Below are 20,489 nucleotides of genomic sequence, written 5' to 3' on the forward strand. Positions count from 1 at the left end.
TGAATGTATGAGTGACCTGAAAAAAATTTAATGCAGCCAGTATAAACATTTAAATTTTTTTAAGCTACGGTTTGTTTACGGTGATCATTGCCAGATGCACATCGCTGGCAATTATAAACGCTAGCGATGATCGTCAGGAAGTGGTTTCTTTATCAGCATACATTGCTGTCAATTTTCATTTGTTTTGCTGCCATAACTCGATTCAGTATATCTACATGGCCTTCTCTAAATATCGATTATTGAACATGTTTGCTGCGATGTGCGACCTGAATTTGCTTCAGAAGCAACCTCCAGTGATCTACGTCGCTCCCAACTATCTACGTTGGTGATCATTGCTGTAAACAAACCGTGTGCATTCATTTTAACTGCTAGCAACTCCAGGCGACAATCACCAACGATGTGCACCCAGCGATGATCGCCGTAAACAAACCGCAGCTTAATTGTCCAAATAGTATATTTTATGTTTTAATTTTGAGAATGTTTACTTTATATAAAAAAAAGAAGGCTGTGTAATTTTGTTAACAATACTTTTCACAACAAACGGTAAAAATTTCAACTTCTTAGCATTGAATTTGTTGGAATCTATAATATTTGAATGTGAGTAAATGCGTAAAATTTAAAATGACTTTAAAATGTCGAATTTCCGTCGCGAAAACCTGTTTGTAATTGTGACTTGTTACTAAAGCATGAATTTTGAGGACGACTATGTTGATCAAATTTGGCTAACATATAAATGAAAGGGCACTGATTTTTTTTTTTTTTTTGCGAAAAAACGAAAATAGATTTTTTCTCCAAAAAAAAAATTTCAGTCATTTCCTCCCTTAAATATATTTTTTTTCAATGACGTGTACTTAACATCATCCATCCAGGTGTTCACCTCTAAGAAGGATGTGTTGTAATTGAGGACCGTTTTTGCAAAACTTGCTAACTGCAAAATTTGCAAAATTGAGAGTTTGATGGATTCGTTAACATAAGGCAGGCCTCTACATGATGTTCAAGACGTCTTAGTAAAATTGGGTTATTTCTCTTCACTGTAGTGTGTCAAAGTGTGATCGTTTTTTCAAAACTTGCTTTCTGCTATAAGTGAGAGTTACAGCAAAACTTGCTTACTATAGTGTTTTGTCTCTCCTGTAAAATTTAGTTTTTTCAGTTAGCAAGTTTTGCAAAAACGGTCCTCAATTTTATTGTAGACTCTTCGTTACAAGAGTTTTAACCTTGATGGAGCATGGGAGGTAATGATTAATGGAGCAATAGTGGAAGGGAAAGGGAAACGGAGTATTTCGCGGGCACCTACTATTGAACAGTATCTTTATACACCACAAATTCCACTTGGACCTATTGGGATTCGAATATGGATTACCAGCGTGGATTTGTATTGAGTAGGTGATTGGCAGAAGGGTGGGTGTGGATTAAAATATGGAAGGTCACTAGCTCCACTAAATTCTCCCCCTCCCTTTCTGTTGATGATACCATTACATTGAGATGAACAAGTCTAGGATCTGAAAGTCATATTGAGATTATTACTACTATATAAGTCTAGATCTCTAATTAACCAGAATGCTGAATATAATTGAGAAGATGGATGAAAGAGGGGTGTAATTAGGAAATTGAGCAGTTGGGATGTGTATTTTGGGAGATATTTGGAAGAAGGACGCATACAAAATAAGCCTTACAATGCCATCTGTACGTGATTCAGAGTTCTCACTTTGCTATCTTATAAATTTTGCTGTAAAAAGTGATAATGGTCGATCTACAGAAAAAGGGCATAACTGACTTACGCCCCTGTTCCATCCATTCCCTGAATTTCGTATTTTATTATTGAATAATAGTTTAATTTAAGGGGGGATATACAGCATTGAATACTGAAAAATTTGTGAAATTTAGTATTTTTTTCCTTGGCAATGAATAGCTCTGTTATATGCTCAATATATGCTATTGTGCAGTTGTGTACTATTTTAAGGTTTATAAAACTACTGTATTACCATTACTCGTAATAAGCAAAACAAAATGGCAGCTGTGTTTTGAGCATTGAAATACCGTTTCCCTGATAATTTCCACAAATATCAATATTTGTGAGTGATTTTTTTTTCCAGTTTATTCCTGAATATCATATGAACTACATCACATATAATCTTTGAAATATCTAAAGTAAAAATATATTATTTTATTTTAATTTCTGTTTTGAAGTTAAGTTTTTTTAAATTGTATTAAGTAAAGAATATGAAAAAACTATAATTTATTGCTAAACCAGTAAATTTTTCCTAGGTTTCTCAGCAAGTATGAAATACAGTTGCGTGCAAAATTTCACTGTGACAGTATCTGAAAAAGTTATCGGGGAAATCATTTTAATAAACACAAGTTACCAGTGCCATTTTGTATTTATAATTACCCATAATTGTAATAGTCAGTGGCGTAGCATGAAATTTTGAGTAGGGGAAGCTAACTCAAGTTGTCTTTCATGCAATATGAGAAAACGTATTACAAAAATACAGTCTTAAAATAAATAGTAGTCAATTTCAAGTCAGCAGTCGAAGATTGGTTGGAACATCGTAAGTAACGCCAATAAGGCATGACCTCAAATGATACGTAGTAAAATATGATTTCACGGTTTACACATCTCTTAACAAATAGACACGTATACGTATAACATTAGCTCACTCCCTGTCATACTTAGAGAAATAACAATATTAGTATCATTACGTAAGTATGCGTCTGTCTTTTGGTTGTGTCCTTCATTCACAGCAAGGGAGTCGGTCATTTGTTTTTTAAATCACACTTTTGTTCGTAAGTCAGTTTTGATAATACAATTGTCCTAAAAAAATTCAAGTAAATTAGTGTCGGGAACTTATTTCGCTCATTATTTATTATATCAGCCACAATGCACACTAACACTTCAACTGAACACAACTGACGAAAAGGGATAACTCGGAAACTACTTATTTTAAATGTTAAAGCTAGCTTCTTTGCGAGCCTTGCGACTAGAGTAGCTTAGAAAGGGATGGAAAATCTGCGGGGTGGATTACACAGAAGAAACCGATCTGCTTGGAAGCCGGTGTGTGCAGGCTTCTTGTTTACTGCTGCATCACAAATCATCCTGAGCTGCCGCATCACAATATTTAATGCGTAAATATAAATTCTATTAAAATTAATAAATAATTTTCTTCATAAACTGCGGGTTTATTATGAAATTATTATTAACTGGGGAAGCTAAGCTTTTTAGCTTACATTGACGCTACGCCACTGGTAATAGTTTCACTAAAACTGAAAATAATATACAATGACAGAAATAGTGTATATTGAGCATATTAGATTTCAAGGTTTTAGAAATAATCATTCCTGAGAAAATAATATTGAATTTCAATTTTTCAGGTCAGAGTTGTATGTCCACCCTGAAAGGCATGCTGTCAGCGTACTTAGTGATAATTATTAGGTCTCTTGTTAGGATTAGTTTTCAGATGTCTGAAATAACAATTGCACTTCACAGCTTACTCATTTCTATATGAGGAGATTTATCACAGCTCATTCTTGGAAAGTAACATGTAATTATTTCATTGCAGCCAAAGAATCTTGGCTTGTGAACGGCCTCTGTGATTACTATCTGTCAACCAGCTCAGCGAGGTCAGTTGAAATATTAGTGGGTGTTCGTGAACCTCATGATAGACATCTGTTTGACCGGTGAGTTAGCTTTCAAAGACAGTAAACTTTAAGTAACATAACTTGAGTGTTCATTTGTGGGAAATGTCCAGAAATTACTAAATAAAACCAACATGAACAAGGCTATGTTACTTGAATTCATGTTCAAGCAAGTATTAAACCAATCACTGTTCATCTTCAGATTCTTGTAGAAATGTGCGTGGACATAATGTTGTTGTTGTTTGCTAATGTTGAATTTCTGGCAATGAAATCATTAATTCTCTCGTTCTCCAGTATTTTTCACTCAAGGACGCCAAGTTAATAGTGGCTGGGCAGTCTGGACATAATGTAAAGAGTTAAAAAATACATGGCCATAAAATTAAAAATGTGACCCTTTTTTCAATAAATATTGTATACTAGCCGTACCCTATTGTATACTAGCTGTACCCGTGCGCTCCGCTGCACCTGTTAGAAATAAATATAAAGTAATTACATAATTAAAATAGGACGTTTGATCCAGGAAATATTCATGTTTGATAGAAGGATAAATCGTTTAATATGTTACTTAATTTAAATTGTATTTAAATAATTAAAATGCGGTCATTTTGGTCCAGAGAGCAATCATTTGGTGCAATGACAATTCCTTTAACATGTTTCTTAATTGTTATTACATGCAACCATAGTTTCATGAACATTGACATATCATTTAGTTTTAATGTGTATACTTTATATTATTTGCTTATGTTTCAGAAGTTACTGTAATAACATTGTAGAATTATGTCCATCTAGAGAAACTACACTTTCCAATGGTGAAATAAAATTAAGCAATTAATTAGCTTCCGATATTACTTCATACAAACACAGAAACATTGTCTGTAGGCTATGTTTAATAGCTTTCGATTGTTGTTGTCCAAGGCCCCTTATAGACGAAGTCATTTGTTTTTATTTCAGTACAGTGCCTTAGATGGCATTGTTATTGTAATTTTAAAACTCATTTATCTCATTAAATATCAGTCCTATCAAAATGTTGTATAGAATAAAACTTATCGGAAATTATTTTTAAAGAAACTTTTGTTATGTAACATTTTTCATGAAAATCAATAATAAGCGAGATATTTCGATTTGTTTAATTCAGGCCCCCTTATAACACCCCTTTTAAATAAAGTATTTTGAATGCCATATAGCCTAAAATCTAAGTTACAACGAACTTAATTTATATTCCAATTTTCATATAAATCGGTTCAGCCATTATTGCGTGAAAAGGTAACAAACATCCAGACAGACAGACATATAAACAAAAATTTAAAAAAAGCGATTTTCGGTTTCAGGATGGTTAATTATACATGTTAACACCAATTATTTTTGGAAAATCGAAAATTACCAGAAAAATGTTGGCTACAGATTTATTATTAGTATAGATTACATATTTATATATAGTTGAACTTCAAGTATAATTTATAATGGATGGGAAGGGGTTGATGGTTAACCTAAAATGATGGATAATCTGTTTTACTTAGACAGTGCTATAGTTTAGTATTACTTTACAATAGTGTTTTTTTTTTTTAATTAACAATAAATTAGTTATGTGCCATTCTACAAAAAGTCTGGTACTTTCTTTCGCACTTTGGCTGCATTTAGTTTTTATTGATGTTCATTTTTAATTTTTCACGTGAAGAATGTTCGGGTAAATAATATCTCCTCCTCCTGCTCCAGGAAACGCAACAACACTTAGGCCCAGTTGTATGAACATGGAATAAAGTCCTGTTAAAATTAATTCCATGATTACGCGAGAAATGTGTTGTACAAACTCGGAATAGTGCATTATTTGGAGGGTATTTTCCGAATAAGCTATTCCATTTATTTAGTCTAGTTTAAAGTGACTGAAAGTAAATGCTCATTTTCAGATGGTATGATTGTTTTTCATTGTATGTATGTTTAGTCAGCAATCCAAAGTCTGGTTGGAACCTCTCACAAGTGACACAAGTAAGGCATCACTAATGAGGCAACTAAGCCAGGAGATTTTTATTTTTATATACAGTAAAACCTCTCCTTACGGACAACCCCAAGATACGGACACTCCTCATATATGGACAGATTTTTATGTCCCAACTGAAATAATATAGAAATAATGATAAATTTAACTCTCGTTTACGGACGCTCTCAGACATGGACACGGACAGCTGTTTCACAGACCTAAAGCTTGCTTTACCTTCTCACTGCGGACAGAACTGGATTACTAGACCTAATGTGTTACAAAAATGGAAAATTAATTTTGAGAACTGTACAGAAATTCCTTAACATGAAAGAAGACAATAAGGGTCTCGTAGGCTACCACTAGCCCAGCCGGCTACCCCTTCTTAGCTGGAAGCGGGTGGATAAACAGTCATAAAATTTAACCTGTCTTATGGGTCCAACATTTAAGCGATCGTGAAATTGTATTCAGCACATGATAAGGTTAGTAGGATTATTCTCTTCACTTCAATCAGTTGTTCTGTTTCGAGAGATGTGGCACCTGAATGTAAAAGTTAAGTTGAAAATTGTAAATTATAGTACTGCTTAAGTGTAAACCTAGAATAAAATTGCATGGCAAAGTAATGTATCTTCCTTTTTTGGTCTTATTTACTGTAGCTCAAAGTTGCAAAGAATTTACTGTAATATACTATATTTAGAATTAAACTACAGTAATACATTTCATTTAAAGCGTGAAGGGATACAAAATGCATATTACAAATTTACTGTGAGATTGGGGAGCCTCTCTCCCAATAAAGGACACCTCCCAGATGTGGACAGATTGTTACATCCCTTCGATGTCCATAAATGAGAGGTTTCACTGTATGTATATATATATATATATATATATATATATATATATATATATTTTCGTACATTTCCAGTAAGTATTATTTAAAAATAATATTGAAAATTCAAAGCTGTTTTTCTGTAGGTTTTAAATGCCATCCTGCACTGTGTCCGAAATAATAGCATATCATTGGAGTACAAATTCAGCAGATTTGATTTTGAATAGGAAGCGATAAATTTCTTTCCATAGGGACTTACATGGGCGATTGCTATTGAGAAATGCGATATTTTAATGAACACATTCAAAGTTTTAGGATTTGAAAAGTAGATTTCAACACTTTGATTGTAGAGTAATTAAAAAAAGTCAGCCACTACATTATGTGTTGTCTCAAGTAATGGCTTGGTATCAGGCTGCCTGTGAAGTTCTGCAGCTGGTGAATGTTCAGTGTTGGTGCAGAATTCTGTTAGGAGTAAGAGTGAAACAGGCTGGCTCTTAAACTTTTTGTTTTGGCAGTATATTCCTATTATGTATTGATACGAAAATATTTTATTACACCAGGGATGTTTCTTTAAAATATTTGTCTCTAATAAAATGGAAATTCGTTTATTTTACAGATTGTCTGAATCATTGAGAGGTCCCTCAAAACTTCAGGCTCTGACATTATTGGGACACATTGTCAGAAGACATCCAGCATGGATATTCAAAATCGCTCAACATACCCTTCTGAAGGAATTACTTAAATTGCTGAAGGTACATCTTCATACATCTGTACTACAGAATGCTTTACTATAGGCTATTAATACCGAAATATACAAATGGACGTGGAATTGAGAAAGTGGATGGAGATACTATCAGATTGTGTGATGTGACAAACTAAGTTATACTCTGAATAATTTCAAGGAAAAAATTGTTCCGGGGCCGGGTATCGATCCCGGGACCTCTGGTTGAACGTACCAGCGCTCTGCCAAGTGAGCTACCGGGAACTCCACCCGACACAGTCTCAAATTTTCCCTTTATATCCACACAACTCGCATGGGCTGACGAAGCGCCAGAGACCTACATCGAGTGCACACAAACTCTTTGTGACTTGGAATTGTGGTTTTCTGTTAACGTACACAGTGACGTATACATCCCGGGTAGCTCACTTGGGAGCGCTGGTACGTTCAACTAGAGGTCCTGGGATCGATACCCGGCCCTGGAACAATTTTTCCCTTGAAATTATTCAAATCTGCTTTACAGGGAGCCTTACCTGAAAGACTAGACTTGCATAATAAGTTATACTCTGTCCAGCAAAAGAATGATGTAAACCATAGAATACCAATAGATATGTTCACATGACAAAAAAAAAATCACTACCAATTCAGAATCACGTGCATGTGTGTTTACATCACTTTATCTTTCACTGTACAAACTTTTCACCTCTGAGATTACTTCTCTTATTTTATCCATGCTAGTAAATTAAAGTTTTTAACATTGCATTAATCAACATTGCAGAATTTCATGACTTGTCGTTCTCGTAATGTATATTTTAAACTCTATAAAAGAATCTTACACACAGCAATCAACCTTATTGTTCCTTCCCCTATTCCTTATCATTATATCATCACACCACCATTATCACCACCACATTGTTTTTTTTTTTTTTTTTTTTTTTTTTTCAGTTTGTCAGACATTGTCAATCATAAAATATATGCTGTAAGGGATCAAGAAATAAATCATCACTATTAGAAAAGTGTTTTCTAGTGATTAAGGGAAAAAGTGAGAATGAAATGGCTGACATTGTAAGGAAGTCGTGAATTCTGCACTATGACAATGTGCCAGGATACTGAATCCTCACTGTGAAATTCAATATTCCCGTGCTCCCCCAGATGTCACATTCTCTTCTCTAGACTTTTATCTGTTCTCAAACTTAAATTATTCTGAAAGAAAAGCGATTTGATACCATAGAAACAATTAAAAATAATTCGGACAAAGTTCTAAAGACATTAAAAGAAATAAAAAGAAAATGTGGTATGTTTGCTGTAATCGGTCAGGATGTAACGATCCAAGGTAACCGACTATTTTGAAAAAGACAAAATAGTTCTGAATAGGTGTAAGAACTAGCATTTTGTATTTATGGGAATAGTTTGGAAACTTTTCAATCATAGTGATAAGTGGAGCCTGGATGTTTAGGCACTTATTTTGGTTAAAATAGGCAGGCATATAGGCACTAAAAATAGTAAAAATAGGCAGTGAAATAGGAATTTATTATTCATGGAAAGACAATAAAATAGACAAATACTTCAATAAACTATCCCATACGGTATTCACTTTCCTTGGTTACTTGTCACAACAAGATGCATTTTTAAGTTGTCAACTGTCATAGTGAGCCGCCTGTCAGAGAGAACGTTTTTCATGGTGGAACAAGATCTTTCTACTTCTACTGAAGTGATTGGAGCAAACTTAAAAAAACTTATTTCAGAAGGACTGTCTCTGCTTTCTTTCAGAGATCGGGAAAAATCGACTGTGTATTGTCTCAAAAAGAGGAGTGTGAGAAGGGATTAGAGACTTCAAAGTACGCGTGACTTGTGCGTGCAAGCGACAACAGTTTATATAACCCCCAAGCGGGATCCTGCAAAACTGTACTGTGTGAACGCCACCACTCGAATGCTTGTGTTGTAGTCGTGCATTCCGCCATGTGGTATCTTGCAAAACTGCAACAAGCTGTAGTAGCTTCCTGCAAGCTCCGTTTCACTGGCAATGTGTGTACTGTCCCATTTAAACCATTGTGTTCTCATTCTGCAAAATCGGTCCCACAAAAACGGAATGTGTAAACCCAGCCTAACGGAACCTGGAGACTTGGTTTTAATACTTCCCTCATCCCCTTTCTTTCGCTGGTAAACCCCGAAGTGACCTGAGCACTGAGGGTTATACTGTTCAAACATCTTTGTTAAGTGACATAAAAGATATAATCGGTAGGGGAGAAAGGTTTACAACTTCTTGGAAACATACGTATTGCTGGAGAATAAGATTCTCAGCAAATATTTGTATGAGGTGAATATATATTTTTAATTTGTACAACCGTTCTTTTTTGTTTTTTGATATAATTTATGTGCGATTTATTTTAAATCCATTAAAAATATAGAAAATGTACAATAATGACGTAAAAGGCTAAAAAAAGTATTTAACCTTAAAATAGGCAACGGGAGCTAAAATAGGCAAAAATGGCAAAATAAAAATTGGGCCCATTGTCCCCAAATGTGTGGAAACGTGTTTATCTCTAATAGGTCTTTCATACTGTTCTCCAGTCAGGAGATCAACCGTGAAAGGAATGTGCTTACTATTGCGTCATCTATTGGAACGAAGTAGATAGACGATATTACCGTTATAACATCAGTTTAAAAATCATGCGCTCTCCTCCATATGTTATTTCTTGTATGGAGAGATTAAAAGACCAGGAGATTAACCGTGATCTAATTTTGTAACTAGGGTAGTATCAATATGTGTGATCAATGTTATGGTTTGTGCTGCGAGAGCTAGCCAATAGAGATAAGAGTACCCATGTGTGTGACCTTATGCCATCTTATGACATCAACATTCATTCACAGCATTATCCCGCTTCGTCTCATTCCCCGAAGACTTTCTCGTGGTTGGAATACAGTACATACACTCAGTTTAAAAAAGGCATTTTGCCTAACATCTACACTCTAATGATAAGTAATGAGTGTGTTTCCATTTGGATGACTCTGTTTACACTCTGTTTGCAGGTGGAGACTGATATTCTACCTCTTATGAGCGCACTTCTCATTTTAATTGTTCTGCTTCCTATGATTCCTGCTTTAATTGGCAACTATCTTCAAGACATCTTCGAAGTATTCAGGTATTTTATTGTGCGCTTTTAAAAAGCTTAAGTTTGTAATTTTACTTTTAATACTTATGGGTTAATAAATTTAATATATGCATAGCATATTGAAAATAGCACAAAGAAATCATGAAAGATACTGTTGGAGGATAAATTTATTATTCCTGACGTATGTAGGAGAAAATCAGTGGTGCTTTCTAGCAGTTAACTGCAACCACTACTGTTTGGCTTCACATCTACATAGAATAGAATTAATATACATCCCTCCCCACATTGTACTCTCTGTAAGGATGCGAATTCCACCATGAATAAAGAACATCTGCTGAAGTGTCCTGTGGTTAAGAAGATTGGTGCTGTCATACCATCTCAGTTTACAAATTATTACTGGGAAATCCAAGTTTCATGAGCATTGGCAACAACAACAATAGGTTTGGTGTGTGGATAAGCTTCAGGGCTTCTACCGCGTTGTCTTGGTGTTATTGGCTGACATTTCGACCGCTGTGTTGTGGCCATCTTCAGAGCAGTTGTTGGATAAGGAAATAGTCTGCCAGTACTTATATATATATATATATATATATACATAGTAGTCTCGATGGGGGGGAGTACTTGCTGTGATAGGTCGTAGGTTCTCCTACTGGCATCTGATTGGTCCTACGTGGTCCAATCTGGTTGAGGTCTGTATGAAGGGGAGTATTCATATTAAATACTGCCCCTCATAAGGTCCGAAAGAGTGACCTTGATACCGTGCCCGTTTTCCAGATGAAGGGAGGGTGCCGCGTACATGTGGAGACCTGGCTTCTCGTTCCTAAGTATGATCTTGGAATAGGCTTCCCCATGAGTTGCTGAGTTGTAACCCCTCGTCCTTGTTGATGTTGTTGGGATGTTGTTTGATGTGGAAGGCTATCACAGCAAGTACTCCCCCCATCGAGACTACTATATATATAAGTACTGGCAGACTATTTCCTTATCCAACAACTGCTCTGAAGATGGCCACAACACAGCGGTCGAAACGTCAGCCAATAACACCAAGACAACGCGGTAGAAGCCCTGAAGCTTATCCACACACCATGTACACCAGCCTCAGAAGCCTACGCGAACACTTAACAATAGGTTTGTTTGTACAGCAGTTTCCAACTGTTATGAGCAGGCTCACTTGGAATTTACGAGCAGGAAAAATCAGTGTGCGCATGATGATGACAGTTGCAAACTGCTGGAAACTGCTGTTTGAAGAAACCTAGTAACTCTTAATAGCCTACATATGGGTTAAAAAGTTTAAATTTATAATTTTATATTTAATACATATGGGTTAAAAAGTTTAAATCTATAATTTTTCTCTTAATACCGTGGGTTAAAAAAATTTAAATTTATAATTTTTCTCTTAATGCATATGGGATAAAATTTTACATTCATAAGTTCAAATTTATAATTTCTCTCAATACACATGGGTTAAAAGTTTAGAGCTATGACTATTCTCAATATACATAGTTGAAAATTTTAAATCTATTTTTTTTTCTCTTAAGACATATGAGTTAAAAAATTTAAATCTATAATTTTATTCTTAATACATAGGAATTAAAAGTTTAAATTTGTAATTTTACTATGATAAATGTAGAGTTCATGTGCATTGTAAGTGGTTCAATATGAACAAAAGCTATTAACTAACTCAGGAGAAATCACTGTACACAGATTGGCAGGTAGAGAGATAGATGCCGTGCGTTTTTTTTTAAAGCAAGACGTAAAGCGCTGCAGCAAGACCGTTCTTTTATTACATTTGCTTCACCGTCGCTGTAGCAAGCGTGCAGCAAATCAAAACTTCGCTTTACGAGTTTGCTGCACGATCCATCATGGCGGAATGCGTGTTTTGGTCTTTTGCTTTGCAACGTTTATTATTGTTAAAATCGTCTAGTAATAATAATTCCATGTCATTATCATGGAAGTCGAACTATTTAACATGTTCGGGTCTTTTAGGGTTAAATTTATCACGGCAGAAATAGAAGCTAATATTAATTGCCCACCATTTTGCAGTCATTTGACCTACTTACGTTTTCTTTCGACCCTCATTTTGCTGCAGCAAAGGCATGAAGCGCTTAAAAAAAAATGCACGGATGACATACTGCTAGGGTTGCCAACCCCCCCCCCCCACCCCGTATTTCCCAGGATCTTCCGTATTCTCCCCAGATTTTTTAAATTTTCAGCTCCTGTATTTTTCCTCTCTTCGAATATTTTTCTCCGGTTTTTTTTTTTTTTTTTTTTTTTTTTTTTTGCATAAGGTAAAAATTATTTTTCTAAACATTTGATTTTGCCGTCATGATGATTGTTTATATGATGAATTTTGTTGTTCAAGAGATGCTTTAACATATGTAGTCTTCGTAGAAGGTAATGGTTGTCAGAAATGGGTTTTAATGCTCACCTGCTTAAAATCAAACAATATCAGTTTTATAAATTTGGAAAAACTGCTTAGGTTGTTCTAAGCATATCAAGTAATTAATGCTCATACAAAGAGGGTGTTTTATCTCGAACAATAAAATTGGACAGATGTTCGAAACAGGGGCACGACACATCTATTAAAATCAAAGCTGCAAGCCGCAGTGAACTTCAATTATTAAGCGAAACAAAATCTATCTCAAAATACTCTTAATTTAAGCCTAGCTGTCGAAGTGTAAAATAAAGTGGTTTTTTAGTAACTGATTGCAATAATTTGCTAATTTTCTATGTGAAATTTTGTCTACTTCTTAGTCTCCTGTATTTTCTTCAAAAAAAGTTGGCAATCCTCCATACTGCAAACAATTCTTTTGGTATCATGAATACCGAAAACTAATGTTCTAATGAAAGTGTTGGAATCTAAGTCTTGGAATCTTTTTTTTTTAATTCTGGAACCACTATATTAGGAGGGGGAGGTAGGGTAATTACAACCCAACACTGACCTATTGTACCAGTCCCCAGCTCAGCACATTCTAACCCATACTGATTCAGTACTCTAAGGTCCGCCATGTATCCAGGATTCCATGTAGGTAGTCTCACGTGCTTTTTGGAGCGATCCCATACATATGCCATCAACTAGTTATTGTAGAAATGCTGATGACAGAAATGGTAGAATCATGTTGATGCAGCTGGGTCATTTGCAAAATTTGTATAACAAATGGACGATTGAGAACGTCAAAATTAAAGTACTATTTAGTGCATATTCTGCATGTATTAATATAGTGCAATGTCTCTGCCATAGTAATCAGCCACTGTACACTCACCTTGCTTTACAGCACTGTTTTGAATGATGTAACAGACATGACAGAGTAACAGATCTGACAGATAACAGACTTGACAAAGCAAACAAGCATGTGCGAACCTAAAATTTTTTTGCTTAAAAATCTTCAAAATAGCAACTTAACTACTGGACACGTGTACTATTATGAACTCTTGATCTTGACTTTATATGTTTTTATTTATGGAAAACACAACACAAACAGATCTGACAGAGTAAAAATGCACGCTTAGACTAAAACAAAAAGCAAGAATATGACACAAAAACTCGCCAAATCAAAATGGGTGAACATAGCAGTACAATCAAAATGGATCTTTGTGCAACATCTTGGCTTGTGCTGACATCTGTGGGATTTCTTTTTCAACTGTGTATCCATAGGAACAGAATGGTGTAACAGACCTGACTGACTTACTGGACTAGAGTAATTATGTAATCATCTTTAGGGAAATATAAACTCAGTCATAAATGAAGAAGTTTTGATAATATCAAATGTTTCTTTAATTTTTTTCTCAATTACATTATTAAACAAACCTTTATCTGGACATAATCATGCTCCATTTTAAAAACTTAAGTAGTATGGACATGGCATTTTAGCTGTCACTATGAGAATTTTATTTTATTCTCGTGAAATATTTCACATGAAGGAAATAATTCTTGTGACGTTTACTACATTAGTATTGAAACTACTCACTGTTAGGAATTTATAACTCTATCGTTATAAATGCAATAATGGGAAGGGTAAGAATTGATGGACGTCATTTGTTATACCGGTACAAATTCTGCAAATCACCCGCCTATATTGGAGGTAACAAAAGAACATGGAATAAACCTGAACTGTGAGCCAGAATAATGTTGATGCCTAACATAGGAAAATAGGAGAACTCTGAGAAGAACACCAACTGTGACCTTGTGATAAGTGGAACATCACTATACTTTTTCTTTTAACCTAATTTTTATAATGAGAAAGTAAAATGCAAAGTTGTTAGTGAGCTTAATTGACTTGAAATTGCCCGAGTGCAGATTATTAAGTAGTTAATAACCTGGTGTAATTACATTTTCAGTCGTCTTGCTGCATGGAACACCAACAACCCCAATAAGTTGCCAGAGGAACATCTGCTACACTTGCAAGTAGGGTTGTATGCTTTATTTCAACGCTTGTACGGGATGTATCCCTGCAATTTCCTCTCATATTTACGTAATGAATATGGACAGTGGGAGAATCTTGGCATATTCAGTCACACAATTAAGGTAAAGTATTGATCTACTCACTAAATGAAACTTGACATTTCGGACTTTCAGATCCGAATGTTTTATAGAATTTTATTGCTTAGAAATCGCCAGATAATTTGTTTTATTACTTTATTCTTTCTTTTTAAACACTCTTGGCCGATTTTTCCAAGTATTGTTAGAAAATTTAACTACTGTTAAACTCTAAACAGTTTGTTAATTAATAAAATTGTATGTTTTCAACACCAGTTTGGTTTAACAGATTGTTAACAGTTTGTTAATTTTAAATGTAGGATTTCGGGCAGTTAACTCGTTTAACAGTTAGTTAAATATGGTCGATGTCTCCACAGCTGTTCGAACAGAAGTTGCGAAATTAATATTTTGTGTCTCTCTGTAGGGAATGTTTAGCATATGACTGGTAATATAACATTTAAAAAAATACTTTGGACTGTTTAAATACATCAGTGTCATTTTATTTCTTTCGTATTTCGTATCCATAATACCAATGAGGAAATATAACCTTACTTTGTAATTATTATTCAGCACGTCATCTAAAACTTTCATTTGTCAACTGTTTGTTTATAGAGTGTTGTCATTTTATGTAAGTTTCATGACTCTATAATATAGAATTTAAAGATTAATTTTAGGCAATCAAAAATTGTCTTACATGTGTAGAATCATTACCAACTGCTGTTGAGTAGTTAAAATAGTGCTAACAGACGTTATAGTTAAGTGTTGGTTATCTTAAACAAAATTATGTTGAACAAATGGAAAATACATTAACAAAGCGTTAAAAAATAAACAGACTGTTAAGTTAACATTTGTTAAGCAAAATTAAACATTACTTGGACAAACTGGCCATCTGTGTTTTAAGAATTGTTTATTTTTATATATTCTTTTTACTAATCACTTGTTCGTAATGCATATGTGTACCTCTTTTAATGTGAGAACGGTTTTTTAGTTCATGTTCTCTTTCAGGTTATGGAATTGTTTGTGTTTTTGTTTTTAAAAGAGTTTTAGATAAGGGTGCAAATAGCCATAGCCACTGACATTCTCTTTTTAAACCACACTAACTACTCACTAAACTTATATTTTTAAGTCATGCAATACCTTGCAAAGAAGCTGCTTACCAGCAATATATGGCAGCACAACTCTCAGTAGAAAAGCAAGCAAAATTAGATTTTTCTTATCGTATTAATAGTAGGCCTATAGTACTAATCCATTTTGTAGCACTTGTTGGAAATGCTATACATGACTAGTATCTTCTTAAGATGTTCGAATTTACATTGTTTTTTTTTTTTTTAGTTGTTTCCAAGAAATATTTCCCTCTTAAAGGGACCGGATACCTCCTATCTTGACAATGTTAAATTTTTAATGTTTCGGTATGCTCAACTTCTAAACAATTGGAGATACAGAGCTGAAACTTTTACAGGTTGTGGTTCAATGCTTTCTCTGTCAATTAAAACATTTAAGTTGGTGCTTCCTCTTGATTTTTTTTTCAGAATGTCCAAAATTTGAAGTTATTTTTTTAACTAATATTTTTTTTCTGCCAGATTTTTTTTTTTCAAATTCTTATAATTTTACATTTAATGCAAAGGGCATCACTATGGCAATATGAAAAAAAAAAGTTTCTGTCTGGAATGGTTTTTGCTCTGAGTGTACTGAAAGTTTGAAAAATGCCGAAAGTAGAAAAATAGGGCAAGAAAAAGGGACGTAACCGAAGTGTTACTTACATACAGTTACAAAACTATTAAAAAAGGACACTTACCGGAAGAATTGAAAGCTAATATTTTGGAATATTAAATTTAAAGTCTCATTGCACATAATTAGCAAACAATGTTTTTTAGAAAATTCAAGTCGCTTCATAATATCTGGTCCCCTTAATATTTTTCAGTGATTCTAAAATATTAGGATGCCAATTACATGGTATATCAGTAAAGAAAATCCAGTTTCCTTTTGTTTGCACAATATCCATTTTCGTGTGTGAACACTGTTTCTTGCTGCCAATACAGTTCTGTATTTTACGGTTTTGTTGGTAATGTCAATGTTGCCAATGCCTGAGTCTTGATATAAGGATTGTAAATAAATAATTATTGGCGGCTGGGTAGCTCAGTTGGTAGAGCAGCTGGCTATGGACTGGAAGGTCCGGGGTTCGATCCCAGGTGGTGACAGGATTTTTTTCTCGTTTCCAAACTTTCAGAACGGCCCCGAGGTTCACTCAGCCTCCTATAAAATTGAGTACCGGGTCTTTCCCGGGGGTAAAATGCAGCCAGATCATGGTGCCGACCACACCACCTCATTCTAGTGCCGAGGTCATGGAAAGCATGGGGCTCTACTTCCATGCCCCCCAAGTGCCTTCATGGCATGTTACGGGGATACCTTTACCTTTACCTTTTTAAATAAATAATTATTATTCTAACACGCATCATACATTTGGCATGATCACACTCATCAACTGATTGACAAATCACCAGCTTATATATCACTGAAATAACACTAAATATTCTTCATCTTTGAAGTGCATGTGAGTTAATATTACATTAATTTGTCTTAGAGGTGTGATACACATGTGGTTAAGTATAAAGTACCAAAAGGGATGTCACTTATTTCGTGGATGAAGGCAGAATCTCCATATAACCTTTTGTAGCCTATTGCTAGTTTAAAATTACGACTATTATTTGATTGTCTTACTTGAATTTGAGAGATAGAATTTTTATGTTCATATTATGTTTTTATTGCGAAAGATTTATTTAATTGAATATAATTTCCAATGACAAAAATATCTCAACCTTTGCTCATACTATGCTTTCCTTAGATGATAATTTTCTCCCTAATGCATTTTCTTGGAAATGAATTTATGGATAAGTATTTTTCAGAGTTGAGTATATTACAGTAAAATCCCACGTAACTGGTACCCAATAACCGACAGTACCAAAACAACAGCACTTTTGGCCAGGCCAAAAAAAAAAAGTTTAAATCTGTCACATTGCACAGTCTGAGCCATCATTTATGCCACATTAGGAAGTTCGCACGAACTTTCGTTTTGAGTGAATATTCTACCTAAAATTAGTGTATTATTTGTGTTGTGTGATGTGTTTTAATAAAGAAAATCCACACAGTTTTTATGTTTATTTAGTTATGTTCGGACTATCAGTGTTGCCATATTAGGAAGTTCACACGAACTTCCATTTTCAGTGAATATTCGAACCTAACATTAGTGTATTATTTGTGTTATGTTTTAATAAGGAAAACCCACACAGTTTTTATGTTTATTTAGTTATGTTCGGACTATCAGTGTTGCCACATTAGGAAGTTCGCATGAACTTTAATTTTCAGTGAATATTCTAACCTAGAATTGTGTATTATTTGTGTTGTGTGATGTGTTTTAATAAGGAAAAATTCACACAGTTTTTATGTTTATTCAGTTACGAGCAAGTGATAGAGAAATAAGCTTCATAGAGCTGCAGTTTCAATATTTGGCATCATGAAATACGAACTTTTTTTTATATAGCGGTATTTATTCAATTATTCGGCAAAATCTCGTATCTGGAACTAGCCTGGTCCCTTTTGGGCTGGTTAAGAGGGATTCTACTGTATTATATTATATTGATTATCCTATAGGCTACAAATGTTGAGTCTCCACACATTAGTTCTGCGCTTTTGCTGTATATGAAGATCATCATTATAGAATGAGAGTGGTTTTGCATTTTGAACGACATTTAAAAATGAAATTCATACATTTGACATAATCTTTCTTTAACACTATTCTCTAACACTATGATAAGCAAACGAGTGAATAGATGAGTGAATGAATGAATAAATGAACTAGTACATAAAAATAAGTAAATAGATACACATATAAGTAAATAAATCAATTATTAAGCAATTAAAAATAAATAAGTTAATAAATCATGAATAAGTTAATAAATCATATACTGATTAAGTTAATAAATCATATACTGATTAAGTAAATAAATATGTAAATAATAGATGGAGGATGGAAAACCGGAAATCACCAAAGAACAATACAAACTGTCATAATATATGCAATAATAAATAAATAAATAAATAAATAAATACACACATTCGCAGATCCGTATTTCACGCAAGGGACAGCACAATGTTGTTCCTTATCCCTTGGATTTCAATCAGTTTAATTAAATCACATTACCGTCTTTATCAGAAGATAAGAGAATTTTCATGTGTTTGAGATTAAATAAAAAATACGTTCAGTAGCTTTTGACAACAAATATTAAGAACAGTAAGTATGTTTTAAATTTCAATAAGAAATAATACGTGATTGCAGTAAATAGTTCGTATATGAGTGCCTTATTTAAAACCCTCGAACTTAAGATTTTATTTCATGTACACAAGATTTCCCTAAACCAACTTACCTAGTTTCTGCACTAATGTTACGAGTCTCAAGAAACATTTCCAGCTAACTTCATTACACAGTCCTGCCACATCACTCAAAATTCAATGTCACTTTTTCGGAAAAGTAAACCTCAGACCCAGATGTTGAAAAGAATATATGCAGCTGAGTTTTGGACAAGGAATAAGGATTAAGTTATATTGTTCCTTGCAAAAATTACGGACCACAGCTCTCTCTCTCTTTCGCTGTATATATTTTGTTTTGTCTGACCTTGTGTTGATATTTTTAACTGCACTATTTACTGTTCATAACCTTGATCTTTGACTCAGCAGTCAATATGTTGCCGATAATCTTGATAATGAAAATATGTTTTTACTTGTATTGACATTAATTGGATTTTCATTATTGTATTTCAAGTATGGCATGTTTGAAGTGTGTGCTGAAAGGTGTATTTATGTTGAATTTAATGAAATTACATGTTAACTCTTACCACTAAACTTAAAACTTTTATTTAATTGGAGATATTTCTTCAAATACTGTTAAAATGTTGTATTTGAATCTATGGTTTTTGCTTTCAGCCAATGTTAGATACAGTAAAAATGCACCCACTTCTGGTCACTGCCTCCAAAGATGCTGAGACGGCTACTTCTAGGTAATTATTATTTTCTCTTTATACGAAGTGGAAGAATGTGTTATGGTGCTGCGAGAAACCTTTTTCGATGTTCTAACAGAAATGTTCATTTTCTACGTGATTGGTACCAAAATGGATATGATACGTTTATTTCTCTGTAATGTCTTTTCTTCTAGACTCTTTGAAATTTTTTATTCACATACAGTATTCAGAGGTAATTTTTTCTGCAACATGCAAGTGAAAGGTTGGAATTTATGTTATAATAATACATTTATTTGTAGTCTTGAAAAATTTGTGCAAATTGTTGATTAGAAACTGTCAATATTTGAGTTTGTGATGAAAATAGGATTGTTAATTCTCCCTATTTCCCAGGATCTACTATAAAGTCCACTTGGACCCATCGGGATTCGAACCCAAGTTTACCAGCATGGAAAGCCAGTGCTCTGACCATTCATCTAATGGAGTTTATGCTGGTAGCCATTAGTGTAATGATGTGCTGTTCAGTATGGTACAGTATTCTTGTTTCTGAACTATTATGTTTTGTAATGCAGGTGGAAGAAGATGGAACACCATGATGTGCTTTTGGAATGTGCAAAATTTTCCACACTAGACAGTTTGGAAAGACCTCGGGAAGAAATTAGTCATACAGGCCATTCACAACCATTATGGCCACGCTATAGTTTAGAGCAGAGCAATATAGGTAAGTCATTATTACAAGATGACAGT

General features: G+C 34.1%; 2 protein-coding genes across 4 annotated transcripts in view; one reads left to right on the forward strand and one right to left on the reverse strand.

Moving 5' to 3' along the window:
* LOC138716320 (synaptonemal complex protein 1-like) overlaps positions 1-19,559 on the reverse strand; it is a 67,569-nt gene extending 48,010 nt beyond the window's left edge. The window contains exon 1 of the mRNA XM_069849275.1: positions 19,155-19,559. The gene's annotated coding sequence lies outside the window, so the exon portion shown is untranslated. The remainder of the gene's footprint in view (positions 1-19,154) is intronic.
* Tsc1 (tuberous sclerosis 1 protein hamartin) overlaps positions 1-20,489 on the forward strand; it is an 83,720-nt gene that overhangs the window by 10,235 nt on the left and 52,996 nt on the right. For 2 of the 3 annotated variants that reach the window (XM_069849272.1, XM_069849273.1), the window contains exons 3-8: positions 3,558-3,675; positions 7,048-7,183; positions 10,180-10,292; positions 14,595-14,781; positions 19,711-19,784; positions 20,315-20,463. In XM_069849272.1, coding sequence (XP_069705373.1) covers positions 3,558-3,675; positions 7,048-7,183; positions 10,180-10,292; positions 14,595-14,781; positions 19,711-19,784; positions 20,315-20,463 — 777 coding nt within the window. Of the gene's footprint in view, positions 1-3,557; positions 3,676-7,047; positions 7,184-10,179; positions 10,293-14,594; positions 14,782-19,555; positions 19,579-19,710; positions 19,785-20,314; positions 20,464-20,489 lie in introns of those variants that run through there. The other variant, XM_069849274.1, reaches the window with a different exon arrangement.

This window comes from Periplaneta americana, chromosome 16 (genome assembly GCF_040183065.1).
Source record: "Periplaneta americana isolate PAMFEO1 chromosome 16, P.americana_PAMFEO1_priV1, whole genome shotgun sequence".
Lineage (NCBI taxonomy): Eukaryota > Metazoa > Arthropoda > Insecta > Blattodea > Blattidae > Periplaneta > Periplaneta americana.